Source organism: Passer montanus, unplaced genomic scaffold (assembly GCF_014805655.1).
Source record: "Passer montanus isolate IOZ18808 unplaced genomic scaffold, ASM1480565v1 scaffold15, whole genome shotgun sequence".
Taxonomy (NCBI): domain Eukaryota; kingdom Metazoa; phylum Chordata; class Aves; order Passeriformes; family Passeridae; genus Passer; species Passer montanus.
The window spans coordinates 9,584,019-9,607,235 of record NW_024362051.1 but is presented as its reverse complement, the minus strand read 5'-3'; the positions used below and the strand labels follow the sequence as shown (position 1 = coordinate 9,607,235).

Sequence of the window (23,217 nt, the reverse complement as noted above, 5' to 3'; positions counted from 1 at the left end):
GCCCTGGGCATGCCATGGAGGTGGAGATGGAAATGGCAGCTTGGGCTGGAGAGTGACTGGGCCACTGTTAGCCAAATAAAGATGTTGTGATCTCCAAAGAGAAATGCTATTTATTCACCCAGTCACACTGCCTACCCAGTGCTGTCTGTCCCTCTGCAAAAGGAAACACTCAAGAAAAGGCAATCATAGGTGGGAGCTGGGTGAGCAGGTTTTGTACAAGACCATGACAGAGTCTGGAGAGAAATGCAGGGGCTCTGGGCTCTGTCTGTCTGGCTCTGCAGAGTCCCTCCAGATTTGGCATCGCCAACATCCCCCTGTGCCCTCCACGCTGTTTGTTGTGGGATGGAGCAGTGTGAGCAGGGACAGACGCCTGGAGCTGTGCTGAGCTGTCAAAACTGATTTCAAATTTATCAAAAGCAAAGGAAAAGCAGTTATAGGGGAAAAGCCAACAAACTCCTCTCTTTTTGCAGCGCTGACCCCAGCACAGGGGCTGCGCCTGCTCATCCCCAGCCCCGCCGCAGCTGGGGGCTGGCATCGGGCGCGGCGCCAGGAAAAAAACAAGTGGGAAAAATTAGGAAAAATGAGCTGGCACCGCCATCTACCGGGAATGAGACGTCTGGCAGCGGGGCCATCGGTTTCATAACAGCTCGGCTGTTTTGTAAGGTTCCCGCAGCGCTCCGGGGGCAGGGAGAGCATCGGGGACAGGGAGAGCATCGGGGACAGGGAGAGAGCATCGGGGACAGGGAGAGGGCATCGGGGACAGGGAGAGCATCGGGGACAGGGAGAGAGCATTGGGGACAGGGAGAGAGCATTGGGGACAGGGAGAGCATCGGGGACAGGGAGAGCATTGGGGACAGGGAGAGCATCGGGGACAGGGAGAGCACCGGGGACAGGGAGAGCACCGGGGACAGGGAGAGAGCACCGGGGACAGGGAGAGCATTGGGGACAGGGAGAGCACCGAGGACAGGGGGAGCGGATTGGGGACAGGGAGAGGGCACCGGGAACAGGGAGAGGGCACCGAGGATAGGGAGAGAGCACTGGGGACAGCGACAGCATCGGAGACAGGGAGAACATCGGGGACAGGGAGAGCACCAAGGACAGGAAGCGCCCCAGGAACAAGGAGCGCTCCAGGATCAAGAAGTGCTCAGAGGACAGGGAGAGCACCGGGAGCAGGGAGCGCTCCAGGGGCCCTGGATGCTGGCAGGGTCCAGCCGGCAGCAAAAGGGACCCTGGAGGGGGACACAGGGCCAGCAGCCCGGCCCACTGCTGCTGCCGGCAGTATTAGGACAAGCCCACAAGTCTCACCACCAATAAAAACTTCAATGCCAACTTGAGCATAAGCTCTCCCTGCTGTGTTGCTGCCTTGGTTTGTTTCCCTTAAGGAGTCTATTTTTTATGAGTATTTTCTTGAGTAATGCAGATTTCAGGCAAACCCGAGATTAAAAGTCAACACCGTGGAGGATTTTACTTGAAACCACAGAATGTGGCTTTGGATGTTCTTTCCCTGGAACAAATGCAGCCAGCTCTTGTATAAGCACAACAAACAGCAGGAAAGATGCTGAGGAATGTTGTCTTAATTATCCAGCACAAAGATTAAAGGGAAAACATGAAGATGAGAAAAACAAACAACCCCAAAAGCTAAACTGGGTTTCAGTGAGCTGGTTTGGCTTCAGCAGGAAAGAATTGATTTTAACTGCCCTATTGCTTCATGAACCCTTGGGTGCATTAATGTAAAATAATCCTGTGTGGGGTTATTTTGCATATTTTATTCCTCTCTCTGTGCAAGTACACAGGACTCTTGCACAAGACACAAACTATTTCCAAATAGTAGATGGAGTTGCTGAATTTTACAGTTCCCTTAGGCCATGCTACTAAAGGATTGGAATATCTTGGAATAAACTCTGGGTTTGGACAGGAAAAGGAGAGGCCTTGCCTTTGCTTTCCAAGATAAAGGTTGGAAACCTTTCAAGCATGGTGTGCCAGACTCTGAGGTGAAGCCTGCCCACAGATGCTCAGTTGGAGCTGAGAGGTGCTGCATCTCACAGGAGTGGGATTCTGCTTCCCAGCTGTCAGGTATTTAATCTGAAAGCCCTGAAATTGTCCTCTGTGCCTTGTACCCCAATTCCCAAAATGGATGTATCCTGAAAATGTCTGTCTGCAGCTCACCCCACAGCCATGTCCTCACAATGCCCCAAATCTCAGCATCTTCATGTGCTCAGGGCCAGCACTGGGCACTCCTGCAGTGCTGGGTGATGGTGAGCCCCAAGCCAGGTGAAGTCTTCCTGCTATTGCTCTTGTTTTACAGTCCCTGCTTCAGGCCACTGCACCAAGCTCTCTGCAAATACAGCTTGTGCAGCCAGATCCCTGTGGCACAAGGGCAAAGAGCCAAACACACCCAGGGACTGGCTGTGAACAGCCAGCTGTCTCCTCCAGCAGCTGAGCTTCTCCATCCTGCCTCCAGCAGCTTGCCCTGCACCTTGTCCTCTCCCCTCTGTGCCCTTGTCCTACCTTCATAGAACAGCCAAGTCTGCCCATAAAGTTGTGGAGGAGAAAACCATTTCACGTTCCCTGGTGTCCCTAATTCCTCATTGCATCTCAGCCCTGGCTTGAAGCCAGCTGACATGAATGGGCACAGAGCACAAACATTCGCCAGCCATGGGGAGTATGGCTCCAAAAACACTTAGTGGAGGAGACAAAAGGCAGGTGGAGCATCTGGTTTTGGGGATGCTGAAGCCCTTCAGTCACAGCAGTTGAGTAGCTCTGCTGAGGGACACGTGCCCCAGCATGACCTGGGTGTGCTGAGATGAGTGTTTGCCCGCAGACGTGCCAGACAGAGCTGCCCAAGCACTGCTGGGGTGAGTCTGACCTCACCAGCGTGTTTTAACCACCTCCCCTGCTGGAAGCATCTGCAAGGTTCAGCCAGGGGCTCCTTGGAGCTGCTGTGTCTTCAGCTGGCTAGGAGAGGAGCATGGAGCACAGAGCTGGGCCAAATGCCCATCACACCAGGCTCTGGTGGGGCGGAGTAGGAAAAGAAGACCAGCAAGAGGAACTGGCAGCCGTGGAGTTACTTAAGCAAGTCTTGTTTACACAAATTTATATAATAACTTTGGCTGGTCCTCAGGGAGCAGGAGGGGTTGTGCTGCCCCTGCTCACAGCATCTGGGGGTGCCTGCAGGGATCCTGCACAGCACCTGGCTGTCTGGGGCCTCATAGAGCAGAGATGGCAAGAGAGTTTAGATGTGGAGAAAGAATTGTTTCCTATACCATTCCATGCAGAGATGCCCCCAGAAAAAGGCATTTTTCTATAAATGCCAAAAATTTCAGAACAGAAAGGTTGGGTCTTTATATTGTGATGAGACTTTTCATCTTGCATCTAGGGGCTTTATTATATAAAGTGTCCTGTTAGGGAAACAAGGCTCTCTAAGGTAGAGATCAAAAAGAAATCTTTGCTCTGTTCCCAAGTGACCTTCTTCATGGAAAATTTCAAGCTGCTTTTTCATTCCACTAAAAAATGGGAACAGTTAAAAATCCTCATTTTCCCAGAAAAGCTGATTCCTGCAGCCCTGCTTATGATCTGCTAATCTCTGCACAGTGCTGGGCAGAGGTTTCCTATGAAACTACTCTTCTATTTTTGAGCTGAATAAAAAGAAAAGCAAAACTCAAATGGAACTGGAGTCATACAAGTGAAGGCTGTTTTGGAAGGTGAAATCCCTGCTCTTGCTTCCGGCACAGCACTCAGACTTGCTCCTCTCTGTGCTGCATCCTTCTACAACTTATCCCTTCACACGGAATATCTGTAAACTAAGACTCTTCACTATGTTAATTAGCAGCTAAAAGTTATAGCAGAGCTTTATTAATGGGATTAGTTTTCATAAAAATGATGCTAAGGATACACATCTTTCCCAGCACCTTTCCCTCCCCTGAAAACTTCTCTAGGATTTTCTCTTTCAGAAGAGCAGAGCAGGCTCCTTACTCCCCAAGCCTTACTGCAATAGCTTCCTAAAACCCACAGTGGAATGGTGCCAGGCTTCTTGCGAAGGAAAACCTTCAATTTGCTCTGGCAGATTCACCAGGACAGGTTTCTGGGTGACAAATGTTCCGAGCACTAACAACCTGACCTCTTTAGAAGCCGTGACGTCTGTGCGTTATGAAAGGAGGAGCTGGTGACGGGCTTACCCAAACATGATTCACCTGCTGTTCAAAGTGCAGCAGAGGTGGAGGCCAGCCAGCCTGTGGAACAAAAAGGCACAGACAGAAATATTTGTCTGCTCCTTGAGCAGAAAGCTCTGCCCAGGCCACCACTGCTGCGAACAGGCCAGGGGCCCACAGGCAGCTATTTATAACTGTGGGAGAGACAGACCTGCTCATCCTCCCTGAAATCAGCCCAGGGTGTGTTTGGGGCTTTGTTCTGTCTGGCTTTACAGGAAAACTGCAGGGAGACCCTGAGAGCCATTTGCATTTCTCTCCGAGGCTTCAGGGTGCTTCCTTCTCCACGTGGTCAGACACTTTTGGATGGAATTGAGCCACTGGCTTTGCAAGAGCTCTTCTGTCCTTGCCAAGAAGGACACACAGGGGTGGTGGAGATGCTGGAGGAATAAGGAGCAGGGTAGGGGATGAGGGAGTCAGCCCCTGCATCTGGCCTGACAGCCCCGAGGGTCCCTGCAGAGCAGGCTGTGCCAGCTGCAGAGCCCACCCGCTGCCACCCGCAGCCTCCCTGGCCAGGAGAAAAGGCAGCTCTGGGTGCCCGCCAGCCCTGCTGGCATCTCTGGCAGCTGGGGGAGCTGCGCAGGAAAAGTGGAAAAAGGAAGAAATGAGGGAGGCAGCACGTAGTCCCTTCTTGCTGAGGCAAGGAGCCAAGGCCACAGAGCTTCAGAGAGTGGGGCAGGACAGTGACGAGTCCCCAGCTGCAGTGGTGGGGCCACCACGGTGTCACCCCGGGCCACAGGTCAGGCACACGGACACAGCAGCTTGTGGAGTGGGCAGCTTCTGTCTGAACCTGCAGTAAAGGCTGATTACAAATCTGCTCTCCCCAGCCAGAAGATTAAGAGGGTGATGTGGCCTCCAGGTCTGGCCCACTGGGATGCAGCTCCCTCTGGACACCAATCTTCTTGGAAGTGGTGGACCTTGCTGCAATGTGGAGGTGTGCTCAGGGAGTTGGCTTGTTATGACTTTTCCTCCTTTAGTCACTCTGTTATGTTATCCATGGCTTAGGTGGTGCTGAACAAGCCCTGCTGACTTTGGGATCCTCCTTGGGAACTCCTATAGATGGAGGATCTTCAGCTTCAGTAAAAATACCAATAAAACAATTGCAAGGCATCAAGGCAAGCTTACAGAACCCTGCACCACAGCCCATGGTCTTGTCACCCATCCCAGGGCTTCCCCCCAGCATAATGGGGACAGTTCTGATCTGTTTCTGTATTCTCTCCTCAGGGTTTGTGGTTTGTACATGACTGCCCATGCTGTGGAAAAAGACATCTCCATCTATTTTATGTGGGACTTGCTTCCAAGGCTGACTGATAATGTTCTGCCAACCTCTTTGCCAAGATGTTTGGCTCGAGAGACTAACATGAGGCAGATATGGATCTGGGCTGTCCCGCTGTGACTCTCCAGTTTCCAGGAGTTCAGGCATAAGCCTAGTTACATGAACAATGAGGTAATGCTCCTTTGCAGCTCTCTGTCCCACCACTCCATGTGAAAGTCAGCTCATTTCTCTAGGAATGATGCTGCCTCAGGCAAAGCCTCTATGAGTCAGAAGGAAAAAAATATTAAAGTTTTCTTAATTCCCTGACCCTGTTTACATCTGATCCTCTGTGCTGAGAGTCAGGAGCCCTCTGAGCACTCAAGCAGCAGAGTTTCAGGACTTGGGAACAACACCATGTAATTTATATGATTGCTCCCTGCCCAGTGCTGGTCAGCACAGAGCAGAACTGGAATGCCAACCCTCACAGAGCACTGTGGCCATCTGCCTGCCTCTGCCAAGAGCAAACCAGCAGCAGCTCCCCTAACTGCACACAAAGATGCAGGTTATAAAAGATGAGCTCAGGACAAAGTCTCCCACACCACCTGCTTCCACTTCCTTTTGCTCCACTTCCCAGGAAAGGCTTTGAACCACATGTAGCAAGCGGGGAAACCTGGCGGTTGAATAACATCCTGGATCGAGAAATACTATGGTGTAAAGAAAGAAAGAAAAAATTCCAGGAAGCTGATGTGTTTGTTGACAGCTTTGGGCTGGAGTGGGGGGAAGGGGGGATGATGCAAATAACTCCCTGCATGTCACAGGCACGTACTGAGGTATAAAAATAATTCCTTAGGCCAGCTCTCGAGGCTTGCAGACAGCCAGGATCCAGGTGCAGCACTGCTGGGGCACAAGTGTGCCTGCACAGGTGCTGAGGCTCTTTGCCTGATCACCCAGCAGCCTGCCTGGCACTTGGACATGCCACTGTAAGGCCAGTGTTAGCACTTGTTGATAGCAACACTCTCCCTCCTTGGCTGGGATTCTGATGCTTTCCTCCTTGTGTGGGTTTAGAAATGGGAGAACTTGTTTCACCTCTGTGCAACAGGACTTTCAGGTCTGTTGGTGCTTGTTGGTAGAGCAGGCAGAGCAGTGTGGAAAAGGGGTCATGACATTCAGGGTGCACGTTCCTGTTTACAAGTGCTTGTGGTGCCTTTGAAGACACCCTCAGGAGCACGCAGGCCTCTTCTCTGAGCAAAAAAAAGGCAACACTGTGAAGATGCTGTCACCTCAGAGCCACTCCTTAAACCCTAATGTGTCAAAAACAAGTGTCAATGCTTGCAACAAATATTTATGCACTAAAAATGAGCAAACACAGCTGGTGTGCAATCCCTGATCCCTGTGCTGGGCTGTCAGCAGTCTGGACCACATTAATGAGGCTGTGCTGGAGCTGAAGCACAAGTGGACGTGTGGCTGGGAGCCAGAGGAGGAGCTGCAGCAACACCTGGAACTCCTCACCCTGCACTGACCCTGGGATATTTCCCACCTCTAACCTGAAAAAATAAAATTAAAATCCTGTTTTGCTTAGCAAATAGTTCCTACACACAGTGTGATCTGTCCTGTGTTATGCAACATGTGAAGTTCTCATCTGGCCAGCAGAATGGTTAGCATTAAGCATTTAAAGCTTCTTTTTTTTTCTTTTTCAGTTATGTACTGAGTCAGCACAAACAGGGCAGTGACAAGAGAAAGCATTCGGAGCTCTGAACCAGCTCAGCTCTGGACAGACTGAAGAAAACAAAATGTTCCTGCACACTGGTGCTAATGAAGCCTGGTTTGCCATGGCCTCGTGTGTCGTGGTTGATTGATTTTAAACTGCATTATGCAAAGCAGCAGCACGTCTGCTCTGCTTGTGAGGCGCTGGAGAGCCCACACGTGGCTGGGCAGTGAATCAGGAGGTGAGGGAGGGAATGAGGCAGGTCCCAGGAGAACAGCCCCGTGTCTCCCACAGGAACTGGCAGGGGTGATGAGAGATGCTGCGCTCCTCACCTGACAGCAGCTGCCCCTGGCAAAGGGCTGCTGCTCCCAGCCTGAGCCACACAAACAGGTTATTGTGCACTTGGCTGCAATGTGGGCTGTGGTAGCTAAAATCAGCCTCATTTCATGGCTCACCAGCCAGGAACGTGCCCTTCTCGAGGGGTAAGCTAGAGGCAAAACTGGTGAAGCCTCCTTGGTGGCAATCTTTGGTTTTTAGTCAGTAACCAGGTTTTGGTGGAAAAAGGAGCTATGGTGAGAACTAAACCATGAGACTGTCTGGTGTGAGTGATCTTTGAAGTTTTGGTGGAAAAAGGAGCTATGGTGAGAACTAAACCATGAAAGGAGAGTGTCTGGTGTGAATGATCTTTGTCCACCTGAGGAATGCCCATGGGAGAACTGCTGGGGGAAGGGATGGGCAAGGTCCACTGAGGCAGGGGTGGGAGTTTGGAGCTAAAGACTGACCCTGCAGATGGGAACATGGAAAATGTCCCCTGCTGGGCAGAGTCCCAGACAGACTCCAATGCTCCCAGGGTGACCACTGTCCCTCATGCCATGCTCAGCTTTTCAGGGCAGTGTTACCAAATGTCACCTGAGATTTCTCCAGTCTGGAGGGATCACCTAAAAAGATAACAGAGAGAGCAATGAAGCCTATCAAGCCCACATAAAACGCTTAGTTGTTGAGCTTTTAAAACCACTTATGAGCCGTTTAATATAATTGCAATAGATTTGGAAACAAAACCTGCTTCACAGCCCAAACCTCCACCAGCCACTCCCTCAGTGGGGCACAGGTTTCACCAGCACTGACGTCCCATTGATGATCTCCCTCCCTGAGCAGCCCTGCCAGTGTGTGCCCGGGTTTGGGCTGTTTTTGGGGACACACAAATGAGCCCTTGGGGAATGTGCATCATCCTTACATAAATTCTGATCTACTGAACTCCAGAACTGACAGATTTCAGCTGTTTTTCTCAGCATCTGCTGTGCAAGAGCTGCTGGCTTTTTGCTGGATGACTGTGGGGTGGGGGGATGCATCTCCCTTGTGACACCGAGCCCATCCTGCGGCTCTGTGAGTAGGGAGGGAATTGTCCACATACAGAGTCTGAATTCATTCAGTTCTGGGTAAGTAGAGCATCTGAGGGAGATGCAGTTTCCCATGTACATTGGAGAAGTGCCCCTTTGTCCCCAAATGTGATGGGTTTGATGGAGGGTAACACAAAGAGGCATCGGGTGCAACCCAGCCTCACCAGCCTGCCCTGCTCCGGAGCACCGCAACAGCCGGCACCCCGCACCACTCTGGAGAGCCTCAGACAGCTGAGGGACCCCAGGTATTCTGTGCCAGCCACTCTGGAGCATCCCACCCTCCTGTCCCCATCACAGAGCCCCCTGTGTCCGCAGGACTTGTGCCTCACTCTGCTCCACAGCCCCGCGGATACCCCAGGCAGCCCGCACCGCGGCTGGCTCCAAATGGCCCTGGCCCCACTCTGGGGCACCCCGAAACACCCCCAGCACTCTTGCTCCTGCTTCGGGGTGCCCCAGACCCTCTGTGCCCCCGTGCCCATCCGGTGCAGAGCTCTCCTCGCCCGGCTCAGAGCCGGTGTCCGGCGCGTTCCCGCACCCCGGCCGCTCCGGGCCCCCCAGCATCCCGTCTCGGGGGGTCGGCAGCCACCGGCACACCGACCCCCGGGGGCCCGGCTCCAGCGCCGCGGCGCCCCCGGTACCGCGGGCTCCGTTACGAAACGCGGGCGGCGGCGGCCGGGGCGTGCGGGCACCGCCGGCTTTAGGGACAGCTCCCCCGACCGCCGCCATGAGCTCCAGCCCGAGCTGCGCTCCGCCCGGGGAGAGCCCCCGCGGGCAGCCCCTCGGGCTGGACCTGCTGCGCTGCCCCTGCTGCCGCCTGCTCCTCTGGGAGCCGGTGACCGCGTCCTGCGGTCACTCCTTCTGCAAGCCGTGCCTCGGCGGGGCCGGGCCGTCCCGCTGCCCGCTGTGCCAGGAGCGGCTGGAGCTGCTGGGCACCGCGGCGGCGAGGTGCAGCGTGGTGCTGTGCGGGATCCTGGAGCGATGCGTGCCGCGGCAGCGGCGGCTGGCCGGGCTGGCGGAGCGCGCCCGGGACCGCCTGGCCCGCGGGGACGCGCGGGAGGCGCTGAGGATGGCGCAGAGAGGGGTCGAGCTGGGTAAGGACCACCGGGCTCGGGGGCTGGCAGGGCGGGCGGTGGGCTGCAGGGTGCGAGGGGCCAGCCCAGCACCGAGACGAGATGCACGGGTTGAGCTGTTGCAGCAGCGAGCGCCGCTGTGGGTGACAATGTAGGTCACCGTGTCCCTGCGGCTCAGCGCGCTCCAAGCCTGCACGGTCCCGAGCTGGAAGACGTGGGAAGCTGGGAGTGTTGTAAGGCAGGGCTGGTGGGGATGGGAAGGGGGAATGCTGGGCATTTCTTCCACATCCCTGGATGTCCCGAGGTGCTGGGAGCGGTGGGCTGCCCGACACACCGCGCTGCTCCTGCCCTGCCCCTGTGTCCCATCGCCCACGTGCTTCTGGATTGGGAAGAGCAGCGGACACTCCCGTCTTGCAGCCCGGCAGGATTGCAGGGTCAGAGAAAGAGCTCTGCCCAGGGGGTGACCATTATGTAAAGCGGCTGGGACTTGTCCAGTCGGGGATGGACACGTCCTGTCCCCCGGAGCCTGGCGAGGACACAGCCCTGGCAGAGCTCCTGTGCCAGCCCCACCGTGCGGGTCAGCGCCCGGCCCGGCCCCTTCTGCAGCCGGCTCCGGCCAGACATTAGCCTGCAGGGCCGGGATCGGGCCCGGGGGGGCAGGTGGGGTTTGATCTGCTTTAATGTGTGGCTGTAAGTGGATTTCTTGGAAAGTAAATAAAAGGGGTTATACAATGCGTCTGGAGCAGGGGGTTGGGGCGACGGGGGCAGAATTTCCTTTCTCCGCGGCGTTTCTATGACAGCACTGAGCTCTCCTCCCGCAGCGAAGGCTCTTATTCATCGCCTTCTGCGAGACAAGTGCCAGAGGTTCAGGATAAGCCTGGAAACGAAGGGCTGAGCGGACCGGTCGATCCTGGCGTTGGCAGCAGAAAACAGGTCCTTTTATGCAACCTCCAGAGGCATCCGTCTCTCGCTGCTCACCCTCCTCCAGAGCAAAGGCACATGCACACTCCTCTAGTACTCATTTGCCAGGCTTTTGCCTGGTTGGGGTGTACAGTTACACTGTTCTTTAAAAAGCCTTTGCTAGCATAAAGAGGAAACGTTGCAAACGCTGTCCTCACTCTTCCCTGCACGTTCTGTTCCCCGAAAGACAGGAAAGTTTGGCTGAGGGCAGCAAGGAAATTGCAGTCACATCCTGAGCTCCAGTGAACCTTTGCTTGCTGGGGCTGCCAGGCTCAGCCACGTGGGTGGTGCTTTCAGGATGTGTTTTCCAGCTCCTGCAGCCAGCTTTCAGCTGCACACTTTTTTACTGGCTGCCTTTCACTTTGAAACAGAGCCACTGATAAATGTTTGACCCATGGGGATGTTTTATTTGTGGTTCAGAGTGGTGTGGTAGGTCAGTTTGCAGTGCCCAGCCTGTAGAGCTGCTCGCTTTGCTTGGGTGGAAATAAACTGTCAACTTTTTATCTTCATTCTTTCCGAGTGAACATCAGCAAAATGCAGTGTAATGTGTAGCACAGGAGGCCTCTGACATGCCTGGAGCGTGGAGGCTGACGAGTCTCTGAGGCTGCCAGCTGGCTGATGGCCCTGGTGTGTAATGATATCATGGATCAAAAATAGCTGCAGCAGCAGAGAAATGCAGAATTCATTGCCCTGTTTTACACATCTGGGGTGGTTTGGGTTTTTTTTTTTTTGCCAAATCAGTTGCTTTATTGCTGGGCTGTGCAAATGTTTGAATGGGTTTGCCCACATGGAAAATAACCCTCTAGACTTTGTACCTATTTGTTCATCCCTACCCGTTGTTAGGGACTGGGACATTTCATGTTTGGATGGCTGCTTGTGGGATGGAGTACTGAGCAGCAAGCTCCCATGTTTCCTCACTCGAGCCCTAAGGTCTTGGCTAATATTATAAAGGAAAACAATCTCCCAGGGACCATGCTCTGCTGCACAGCCCAGCGTGGCCAGTGCAGCTTTTGGTGCAGGAGTGGCTGTGGCTGGCTCTGCTGATCTCAGGGTTAGGGTGACACAAAGTCTCTCTGTGCTGCATGCTGGGCACGGGCACAAGGAGGCAATAGCCATGGCAGAGTTTGCTCCTCTGTGATAAGACGTGGTGGGTGCCTGGGCAGGGTGACAGGGGAATGGGCAGATGCTTGCTGCACCCAGCAGTCGTGGAGCTGCCAGTCCTGACCTGCAGTTTGCTGGCAGAGCTGCATCAGCACCGCGTTTGAACCGGGCCAGGAGGAAATGCTGCTGGCTTTGGAAGTGCAGGAGAGACATCACCAACAGTGATGTTTCCTGGTGGTTGCTGATCAGCTGCCAGCCAGGCCCAGGGACCCAGCTTGCCCCTGAGAGAGCTCCTGGCCCTTCAGCAAGGTGATGTTACCCACACCACATTTGCCAGTGCAGCAGCAGTGCCTGCAAATGGTGCCTAATTTATGCTACAAGGCTGGCCTCAGTGCCAGCATCCTGCAGGGTCACCACAAGTTACCTGTGCTGGACCTGCCATCATCCCACAGGGAACTGGGAGCCACTGTCCTGCATGACACTGGAGGCCTCCCCAGGACTCAACAAGTCCTCAGCTCCAACCCTCAGCAGCTTTGAGCTGGTGCCCAGAGCTGGTGGGATGCAGGGCTGGATGCACAGAGCTGTTACCCGAGCTGGAACACCAGCACTGCCCTGGATGTAGGTCACCTCCATGAGTGATATAACGGGGTGGGTCTGGGCATCTCTGCATTTCAAAACCCACAAACATTGCCACACCTGGATACTCCACGAGTGTGGGCTCTTGGGGTGCTGCTTCCTCACTCTCCCCAGCCCAATTCTGCCACTGGCTGTGCTGATAGGAAGGAAGGTCTTTATGTGGTTTTCTGAGGCAGGAAAGAAGAGGATCTCACTGCCAGTTTTTTAGGAAAAGGCAGGAGCATGTAATGCTTGGTGTCATGACTAGCAATGTCTGTGGGACCTGTGCCCCCCAGAACCCTAATGTCCCATCAGTGACATGTTGCTGATGGAAGGAATTTGATGGAAGGAATGGGATTCCCAGTTCTCTTCCTCATTTTTGGGAAATCTCAGCCTTTTCTCATACTTGGAAACCCCAGGTCATGTGGTGCAGGCAGATTCTTACACCCCTTTGGCTTCTCATCTGCCCCAGGAGAGCAGTGACAGCCAGGTGGGTCTGGGAAGTCAGGTATGCAGCACTGCAGTCCTGTTTGGTAACATGCTATTGTCACTCTGCTGGGTGAGTCACATCACAGAGCCTGCTGTGGCCACAGCCCTGTACGTGTATGGTAAAGCTTTTTTGCTGTATCCCAAAAAGATGGATGGAAGCCCAGATGCCAGCATGGCTGAGCCCTGAGGCAGTGGTGGGGCCTCTTGGCTGAGGGTGCTTTAGGGAAGATGGGGAAAAAAACAAAAGGGAAGAGCCTCAAGCAGTTTAAAACTGGGTGTTTGGGGGAAATAACTTCCTTGCAGAGGCTTACAAAGCCAGTGTCTCCTGATGAAGAATGAAGAGCAGTGCAGGCTGTGCTCTTTGTGGGGCAGTGGCACAGGGACTGTCCCACTGTGGTGGCCTCTCCCTGGGCTGATCCAGCCCCCCTTCCCCACCAGGGCTCATGTCACACGTTCTCTTTGCAGCCCTGGACTGCAGCTCCCTGCGGCTGTGCCGGGCAGAGGCCTTGGTGGCACTGGGGCAGTACCCAGAGGCACTGGAGGACCTGGATGCTGTGTGCAGGGCTGAGCCTGGACAGCACGAGGTGAGTGAAGGCCACATCGACTGGAGCCACATCTCACTGCACAGGAGCAGCTTCCCCCTCTCCTCAGTTCTCCACTGGGTTCATCCTGCTCAGAAATGCACTTTGCAGACCCTTTGGGTTGCTAATCAGGGTGGCAGGTGCTGTTTTACTCTCACGGGAGAGGTCTGGCACCGTGTCCATCCTTCACTCCTTCTCCAACTCTCCCTAGGCTTGGCTTTTGCAGCTGCTGCACTTTGGAGAGTCCTGGGTTTTTTAAGGCAGATCTAATCAGGGGAACAGCGACGTGTCTGGGTGCTTTGGGATGGGAGCAGGCAGGAGGCAAAGGGATGGGAGCAGGCAGGAGGCAAAGGGACATTCCCTTGGGGCTGGCATGGGAGCTGAAGGGGCACATGTTCTCTGCTGGTCACTGTCTCATAGTCACCATATATTTTTTCTGCTCTGCAGGCCTTCTTCAGGAAAGGGAAGGTGCTCCTGGAGATGGGGCAGAGGGCTGAAGCCCTGCTGGCATGGGAACACTGCCTGACGCTCAGTCCCCATTTCCAGCTGGCTCGGAGAGAGATGGAGAAGGTGTGTGGGCTCTGCCATGTCCCTCTGCTCTCATCACACAGGGAGATGTCTTTGTCCTCTGAAGGACTCCACAGAGTGCTCAGACAGCACAGACACCTCCTGCAGTGAGCAGAAGGGTGCTTTGGTGAAAAAAGGGAGCCTGGGAGCCCTCCCACCTCCTTGCTTTTTCCTCCTAGCATCCCCCAACCCTTGCTTTGTCCTTGCAGATCATCATGGAAGCTGATGCTCCTCAGCCATGCATGGCTGCACACCCGGGTGATGCTCACCTGAGCTCAGCTGGTTCCCAGGTCGATGGAGGGAGCCCAGTGCTCTCAGCTTCCACACAAGCTCAGGTAAGAGCCTGCAATATCTGAGTCTGCAAGGAGACTTGTTCCTCTGGGGCATCCCAGCTGCCCAGTGATGGGAAGGGGAGGTTGTCAGGACATGTAGCCATGTCCTGGTTGTGTGCTGGGATGAGAATCTGGTGGAGGGTGGGAGAGCAGGTGTCAACAGGGCTGATGTTGTGGGGGCTCAGGAAACTGGGGAGACTTTCTATTCATCTCACTACATACAGAGAAAAAAGAGGAAAACAAAAAGTGAGTTTCAGGTTTTTTTTCATCTAAAAGACACACTTGAGAATAGTTCAGACCGTTAGCAGCTGTTAAGGAAGCTTTTATGTTCCTCTTTGCCTTCTACAAACAAATTTAGCAGGCTTGGAGAGAGGAGGGAGTTCAGAAAATGGGCTCAGATACACCCAAATAGCAGTTGGTGTGTCTGGACAGAGTGAACCATGTTTTCAGCATGTGATGGGCAGCAATGGCCACTCTCCTGCTGTCCTGCAGATGCAAGCTGTTAATGTACAGCAACACACCAGAAAACCTCCCGGTGCCGTCGGGCTTGGTGGGACAGATGGGGCTGTGCATTCAGAGGGTGAAGAGGGTCTGGGCTCAGTTTCATCTTGCTGTGCCTAGGCTCAGGAGGGAGAGCTGGCAGATGGCCAAGGGGATGCTGGCTGTGAGCATAGCCAGGACAGAGCCACCCATTCCCAGCCAGGACAACAGCAAGAACTGGAGACGTCGGCAGAGAGTCGGGGCCAGTGCTTGTTGGGTGAGTGTCATCAGAGGTACCACAGTGTTGTGTCATGCAAAATACTTGTTTGAAATCCATTTTGGCTCTGAAAATGTGGTGTTTGCACTGTGTGCAGCTCAACAAACAAATATCCCAGGGGCACATGATGGGGCAGCTCTGGCTGGGACAGTCACTGCTTCTCATGCACGTGGTGAGGATCCACCTGATCTTCCTGTGTGAGCAGGTGAACTTACACCAAACCTTTGGCTCCAGCTTGGTGACCAGTTATTGCTAAAGCCAGCCAGCCCTCACTTGTTCAGGGAGAGGCTTTCTTTGTGTTTAGATGGGTTTTGGTTCAGATTAAATTCCCATGTGGGGTACAGGACATGCCATGAGCTGGCCTCCCTTTGTGTTTAGATGGGTTTTGGTTCAGATTAAATTCCCGAGTCGGGGACAGGACATGCCGTGAGCTGGGGAAGCAGCACCTCCATCAGCATTAACTTGCCATCAGTGTCCAGCCAGGGGGCTGCCACATACCTGGGTTTGCATAAAGCAGTGATAGCTCGTGGCAGGTCTCCAGAGAGTTCCATCCTGGAGCTTTCTGGGCCACTTTGCTGCCCAGTGCCTCAGTTTCCCTGCCTGCAAAAGGAGGAGATAGCACCTTCCCCTACCAAGTACCATGAGACCCACTGACACACCAGCTATGGATGAGCACAGATCAGTTAATAGATGGGTTTATCTTGCATTTCCTATGGAATTATCTTCCATTTCCTTGGTTTTGTTTTTCTTTGACACTTTCAAAACACTTTGTAGGGCAGTTATACCTCAGAATGAGGTCAGAAAGCAAAATTTAGTTTCCTATATTGAAATGGGGACCCTACCAAGTACCATGAGACCCACTGACACACCAGCTATGGATGAACACAGATGGGTTAATAGATGGGTTTATGTTGCATTTCCCAGTGGTTTTGTTTTTCTTTGACACTTTGAAAACACTTTGTGCGGCAGTTATGCCTCAGAACAAGGTCGGAAAGCAAAATTTAATTTCCTATATTGAAATGGGGGATTGTCTTCTCTTTTACCACTAGATAACAAGGAGGAAACAGCAGCAGCAAAGTGCTCCCAGCCATGCCTTGGAGAGTCACTGAGCATATCTGACTTGGAGTGCTCCCTCTGCATACGGTGAGTTCTCCTCAGGAGAGCTTTTAGGATGAAGAATTGGCACTTGTTGGGTTTTCTTTACTGGTGTGCATCTTTCTTCACATCTTAATAGCAAGCTCAGTCCTGAGAGCTGCTGAGATGTAGGTTTTGGTACAGATAAGAGGGGAAGGCAGGGCTGTGGGACATCCTGCCAGGCTGCAGGATGTCTGTCCCACCTCCAGGACCACAGAGCATCACTGGGGCTGTATCCCTTGGGGCAGAGATGTGCAGGTGGGGATGTTCACTGGGGTCAAAGACCAAACAGTGGTTGCCCTTTGTACCTGCAGGCTGGGACAGGAAGGTGTTGCCCGGGGAAATTCCCTCCATGATGGGGATATTGCAGACCTAGAGGAGAGCATTTTGGAGCTCTTTGCCTGGTGCAGGTGGAAAAGGGAATGGGACAGAGCCTGTGTTTGTCTGCTGGCTCAGGGCTGGGGAGGGACTGGTGTTGCCCTGCCACAGGGCATGCTGAAACCAGGCTGTTATTCCTGGTGTGTCCCAGGACATGGAGCAGTTGTGCAAGTGGCTGCTGGCAGAGAGCTGGGTGGGTGTTGCACTGCCAGACGTGCAAGTTGGTCAAGGTCCTGCATGGCAGCTTTTTCCAGGTCTGTGCATGGGGGAGAGAGATTTGAGCCTGCATCTGTTCTGAATTATGTGAATTTGGGTCTCTTATGAAAGAAGAAAACAGTGTTTAGGAGGAGTTAGGGCTTTCTCGAGACCTTAATTTAATTTCTGATCGTGGAGCTACCTGTGAGCAGCCTGAGCAGCTGCTGCTGCCTCTGCTCCTGGAGCAGGGGAGAAGGAGGAACTTTCCTGTCACTGCCCTTTGGATTACACACCACTGTAGGTGTCTGGGGAAACACAGACCTGGCAGGACCAAGGGGTGCCATGTGTGTACTGACAGGGTTTGCTGGGACTCCATGGAGACCCTGCAGGGATGGGGAGCAGAGCTTAGGCCTGGAACAGTTCTCATCTTACATCATTGTGCAAGCCCTGCAGTCTGAGCCCAGACTTTCTAATTAAAGGGCTAATTAAAGTCCCTCTCTGCCAGACTTATCTGTGCTCCTTTCCCTTTGTTGCTCTCAGCAATTCCACTGACTGATCACCCTTTGCAGGATGTTCTTCGAGCCGGTGACGACGCCCTGTGGTCACACCTTCTGCAAGGAGTGCCTGGAGCGCTGCCTGGACCACCGGCCCAACTGTCCCCTCTGCAAACAGAGCCTGAGAGAGGTGAGGGCACGAGTCCCCTGGGATGGAGCCCAAGGGGAGCTGGGAACCAGCTCCAGCTGCTGGCTGTGTGCCCAGGGCTGGGCTGGGAAGGTGCAATGTTCTTACATTAGCAGCTCCCTGGCACGGCGGTGTCAGCTCCACTCACATGGGAATGACCAGACAGTTGATAATTAAGACCAAGAGATTCATTTCCACAAGATGCCACAGTGATTTAGTGAGATTGTAAACAGAAGAGGAGAGAGAGAGAGAGAGGAAGAAAATGCTAATGACTTTAAAAAATGGAAATGGATGGAAAACCTGCTAGCCTGGAGATTTGATTTAATCTTTAATGAAAAGGGATTCGGATGAGACCATCAGGGAAATTAGGTTGTCATACAAGGGCTGCATCACTGTCAGAGACAGGACGCTGTGTTGGACGGGCCCTGGCTCTGAGCTGTGTCTGGAGGTCTCAGTGGAGCTGACATCCCATCCTGCTCAACGGCTCAACATCCCATGATAGGTTTTATCCTTGACTTTCTCTGGTCTAAAATTACCTTCAGTTCCAATAAAAGTGAGCGTGATTCAGAGTCCGTCAGGGCCTCAGGGCTTCCTCCTTGCTCTTCTCCAACCTGTTTTTGGGTCTAATTCCTTTCAGTACCTGAAGGCTGGGAGGTACAGCCCCACGGTGCTGCTGCAGGACATCATGCTGGCCACCTTCCCCACACAGCTGGCTGAGCGCCGGGAGCTGCACCGGGCAGAGATGGCAGAGCTCTCCAAGTAAGCAGGGACTGCTCCTGTCTGTGTGTGGGTGGGTTCTCATGGGGACTGGAAGGGGCTCTGAGAGGGCTGTCTGAGCTTGGTTCTGCTCAAGTGATGTCTGTCCCCCCTCCAGGACCACATTGCAGCTGTGCTGTGTGGGTGTGGACATGCCCCATGAGGCACCTGGGGGTGAGGGACCATCTTTGCAAGGAGCTGTTTTGTGGGCAGAATCTGTCCTTGGTCTCTTGGTGAGCCAAGTGGAACTTTAGTGTTGCTCTGTGCTGGAGCACCACTTCTTGTGCTTAAAGACACACCTGGTTTGGGAGAGCAGCTGATGCAGGGATGGGATTTGCCTGGCGAGATGTCACAGTTGTTTCTCCTTCTGTCCCTCAGCCTGACCAAGAACATCCCCATCTTTGTGTGCACGATGTCCTTCCCTGGCATCCCCTGCCCTCTGCACGTCTTCGAGCCTCGGTACCGCCTGATGATCCGGCGGTGCCAGGAGAGCGGCACCAGGAGGTTTGGCATGTGCATATATGAGAACGGGAAAAGGTGAGCTCCTGGCAAGCTTCCCCCTGCCCCAGCTGGTTTGCCTCTCTCTGCTCCAGCCCCAAATGTCTAAAATACTCAGTAGTTCTGAAAGTTTTCCTATCAGTGCCATCTCGCAGGGAGGTGGTGTGTTCCCCCAGTGCAGAGTGAAATGGGATCAGGGAATGAGGTCAGCACTGGAGCTGGACAGAGACAGTGGTAGCTGTCAAATACAATTCAATACAATTCTTGGAACAGCTTCTGACTCAGGATGTCTCTGAGTTCCATGGTTCTCTGGCTGTGACCTCCAGCTCCACTTAGTGAGCACTGGGGGGCGACTTGATTGAATGTCTCAATTTGCCCCTGCCCTGAATTTTTCCCTTGTCCTCTGCCTTTTCCTGCTTTGGAGACGGTACCTTTAGGAGAAGCAGCTCTCTTGCCGCCTATTATCCCAGCTCAGCCCCTGTTTCCTGTCCCTGTGTCCCTGCAGCTTTGCTGACTACGGCTGCATGCTGGAGATCCGTCAGGTGGAGCTGCTGGCTGACGGCAGGTCCTTGGTGGACACCGTCGGCCGGCAGCGGTTCCGCGTGCTGAGCCGCGGGCACAGGGACGGCTACCACACCGCTGACATCGAGTACCTGGAGGACAAGAAGGTGAGGGCAGGGCTGGGCAGAATCCTGGGCTGCAGTGGGATAGATCCCCCCCCCACAGACATGTCCCTCTTGCCTCTGTTCAGGTGTCCGGGGAGGAGCTGCAGGAGCTGCAGTGCCTGCACGAGAGCACCTATCGCCTGGCCCAGCGGTTCTGTGAGCACGGGGACCTCACCTCCAGGCACATCCTGATGCAGCATGGACCGCTGCCAGAGAAGGAAGAGGACATCCAGGTAATGCTCAGAGGGAAGGGATGCACCAAACAGAGTACCAAGAGAGCCTCTGCAGCAATGCTGTTCCTGCAGTAACCACCCTGCTTCCCTACTCAGCTTCCTCCCAGGATGAACAAAAAAAGTCCAGTTTTTCACCCCTGTTACAGCATCTCTCTCCAGACAGTTGGTAGGGCTTGTTTTGTAAAACTGCTTGATGTTTCTTTAGTTTAAAACTGTTCTTGGAAACACTGAGTTTTAAAATCTTTCCCAGAGTCTTTTCCTAAATAAGAACTGCGAAACTGAACTGTGTGTGTTTGAAAACACTTTGGGAAAAAGAAACCAAACAAATTGGCAAAGAAGCAAACCCTGCAGCTTGTTGAGTCTGCAGTCTCCTTTCTCACTGTGATCCTTTGAGACAGCCATAGCTGGCCAGAGGTAAGGAGCTAAGAGGACAGGATCCAATTTGCTTATTATACGGCTCTGACAAATTCAGCTTCTGTAGGAGAAAAAAAATCCCAAAATTTAATTTTCACTCCTTTAAGAAAGCATTTCCTCTGTGGATCGTTACAAATATACTCTTGCTGGCTTGTCCCAGGCTAAGGCTGTCCTGGCCAGCAGTCACATTAATGATATGTTCAGGAATTACAAAACAACTCACCCTCCTGCAGCTGAATCGAGCTTTTCCCTCTTGGTTTGGCTCAGGTTATAGAAAAGCCACTTTACAAATGCAGTGCCCAGCAACTGTGCCTGCCTGGCCTGCACCTCACCTCTTCAAGTGACAGCAGTGTCCCAAGAACATTGGTCATGCAGGATTTGGTCTGTGTTTGCAAAAACCACCGGCTTAAACAAGGAAACGCACAAGATATTTCATTGTCTCTTTAGTATAGGCTTTTTACCAGCTACATCTGCATCTGGATGCAGACGAGCCAGGAGGCTCCCTGGGGAATGCTTGTCTGGAAGTTAAATTAGTTTGTCCAGCAGTTTTGAGCTTGGATAACAAAAGGGCTGTTCAGATGAGTACCTTGGCCAAAGCTGGCTGTCCTGACAAGAGCAGCTCTTTGCCATCAGCGACTCTGCCTGAAGGCCACCCCTGCATCCACCTCGCCGCTCCTGACCTGGAGGTCTCTCCCTCTCTCCTCTCCAGGCTTCAGCAGACGGCCCGACGTGGTGCTGGTGGCTGATCTCCATCCTGCCCCTCGACCCGTCCTACCAGCTGAGCCTCTTCTCCTGCACGTCGCTGCGCGCCCGCCTGTCGCAGCTGCAGCGCATCCTCACGGCGCTGCTGCAGCAGCCCCCTCCCGGCCACCTCCTGCCCGAGCGCAGCCCCCGCGGCCGCGTCTGACCCTCCCCAGGACTCACCTCCACCCTCGGCTTTCTCTCTGTGTTCCTCCACGGTTTGCTGGTGGTTTGAGCCCCCCCTGCCATCCCCCAAAAACATGACCTCAGCGATGAGCTGGGCACTCCGCCCAGCCGCGCCGGCAGCGACACTGTGCCGTCCGTGCCACCTCTGGGAGCTGCTTGGTGCCACTGCTGCTTGCTGTGCCACCACAGGGGATACTGGGCTGCAGAGCTGGCTTGTGTCTCCAAAGGCAAAATCAACTGCTTGAGTGGCTTCTGCACTGAGGAGGATTCTCCTCAGGGAGAGGACTGAGTGCAGGGGTTGCCTCAATTTTGGTTCTTCCACTTTGAAGGACACCTTAGGGGTTTTGGTAGATGATCCTGATTCACACAGGAAATTTAGAGGCTGGGGAGGCAGAGAAGTTCCAAAGGCTTCCTTTGGAGGATGCTGACAGCTCTGCCACTGCTTACAGCTTTGACTTAGTTTGTCTTTGAACAAGAAGAAAGGTTAAATTAAACAATCTGAAACTCATGGTGTTGCTCCCAACCACCTCCATGGCCACATGGTGAGGAGGTGGTTCTCTTTGAATGCTCTCAGGTGCAGACACCCCCTTCCCACTGCTCTGCTCGGTGCTGTGCTGTTTGCTGGCCAGACCCTTCCCTGGGACACTGCCAGCCCGTGGGAGGGGGGATTCTGTCAGCTTTGGTGCTTGTCCCCCTACCCAAAGGCTGCTGTTCCCGACCCTGGCTGGGTTCAGGTTACAGGGTTGGACCTGGGGGCTGGGAGGAGCTGATAGCACAAGGAAGTTAAGTCTGGAAATTTTGTTTTGAGACTTTCTGTTCCTTGACTAATGCAATTTCCCCCTGTTCTGTGTTTGTTGTGAACTTTCTGCTTCCTCAGGAGAAAATCAGGATCTCAGCTGAGGCTGGACCCTTGCACTCGGGACCCAGAATAGTTCAGGATCCCCCAAAAGAGGATAGCAAAGTCAAAGGGATCCAAATCTCTGGGGAGGCAGGGAGGGGGTAGGATCAGTGACCCAGGCCATGAGCCACATGTCAGGGGAGCGAGTGCTTGGCTGCTGCTTGTCTCTAGACAGAGGGGAATGACTCTCTGGACAGACCAGGCCTCCAGGGAAATCCTGAAGATTTGGGGTTTTTGTCTTTCATCCATAATTTCAGTGGCCTTGGGGTCAATTGTAGGAGTGACATCCACCTAAGATTTCTTCTGGAATTTTATCCCTGCATTTCTCAAAGGCACCACACCCCCTCAGAGAGCTGTTGGATGTGTGTGTGGGAGAGAAAATCAGGGCACTGATCCTTACTGCAGGTGCTTCTGGGCTGAGCCTGGGTGGGACACTGGGCATAGCTTCAGAGAGGCCCCTGCTCAGGGCCACCACCTCTCCCTGTCCTTCTGTCTCCAGGAGTGAGAAGTCCCTGTCCCTGCTCTCCATCCAAGTGCCTCCCTGGAGTGACAGTCGGGAGCTGAGGGCTGGCTCCCCAGGAGCCCCTGTGAGCACAGGGCAGCTCAGGGCAGCTCAGAGCTGGATCTGCACCTTTGAGCCACAGTGCTGGCCCAGGAGCACCACGGCTCCCCAGCAGCCACATCCCTGGGATGTCAGACTGGCAGGGGCTGGGGTGGGTGATGAAGGGATGCCTTGCAGTCTCAGGGCAGGTGGCAGGATGACACTGAAGTTCAGGAAGTGCCTTTCTTTTCCCCAGGGTCAGTGTGGGCTCACCCTGTGACATCCCCACCCCAAGCCACTCACCTACCCCTGGGCTGCTGTGTCCCCAGGGTTGAGAGGTCCCTGTGGGTGCCTCCACCAAGGGGTTGGCATGGGGGGGATGCAGGAGGTCCCCTGTCACACTGGGGAGGAGCCAGGGCCCAGAGCCACCTCTGCCTGGCTGCTTTGGGAAGGGATCCGTGCAAATTGCTCCAGTTTGCTTGGAGCATTTTTGTGGTTTTTATTATTATCTGTGCTCTTGGAGTTACATTTTCTTTCAGGTCGTTGAAATAAAGACCTTTGTTGTTTTGTTGCTGGTGTTTAACTTTTAGCTGCTCATTTTAATAAAAGTGCTTGGGCATCCCCAGGGAGGTTTGGGGACACGTGGAGTGGTGACACCCTGGCCTTCAGACAGCAAGGTCAGCCCAGTGACCATGGTCCAGCAAGGGCAGATGGCAACAAGGGGAAAAAAAGGTGGTTTTGCTCACAGAATGTGTGTGAAACAAGAGAGGAGGAATGAGCTCCTGCCTGTCCTTGCAGCTAAAGGCTGTGGAGAAGGATGGGGTGGGAGATGAGTCCAGTAGAGATGCTGGCCAGTGTGGGAT

General features: G+C 53.7%; 1 protein-coding gene across 1 annotated transcript; it reads left to right on the top strand.

Annotated features, from left to right (window-relative positions):
* Nucleotides 1-9,220: 9,220 nt before the first annotated feature.
* LOC120498571 (LON peptidase N-terminal domain and RING finger protein 1-like) lies at nucleotides 9,221-22,937 on the top strand. Its single transcript, XM_039701504.1, has 12 exons — nucleotides 9,221-9,653; nucleotides 13,263-13,381; nucleotides 13,826-13,948; nucleotides 14,155-14,280; nucleotides 14,899-15,034; nucleotides 16,084-16,177; nucleotides 17,311-17,425; nucleotides 18,060-18,181; nucleotides 18,557-18,715; nucleotides 19,182-19,344; nucleotides 19,428-19,574; nucleotides 20,698-22,937. Exons 1-12 carry the CDS (start codon nucleotides 9,287-9,289, stop codon nucleotides 20,893-20,895), a joined length of 1,869 nt encoding a protein of 622 aa, XP_039557438.1. The 5' UTR covers nucleotides 9,221-9,286; the 3' UTR covers nucleotides 20,896-22,937.
* Nucleotides 22,938-23,217: the final 280 nt, after the last annotated feature.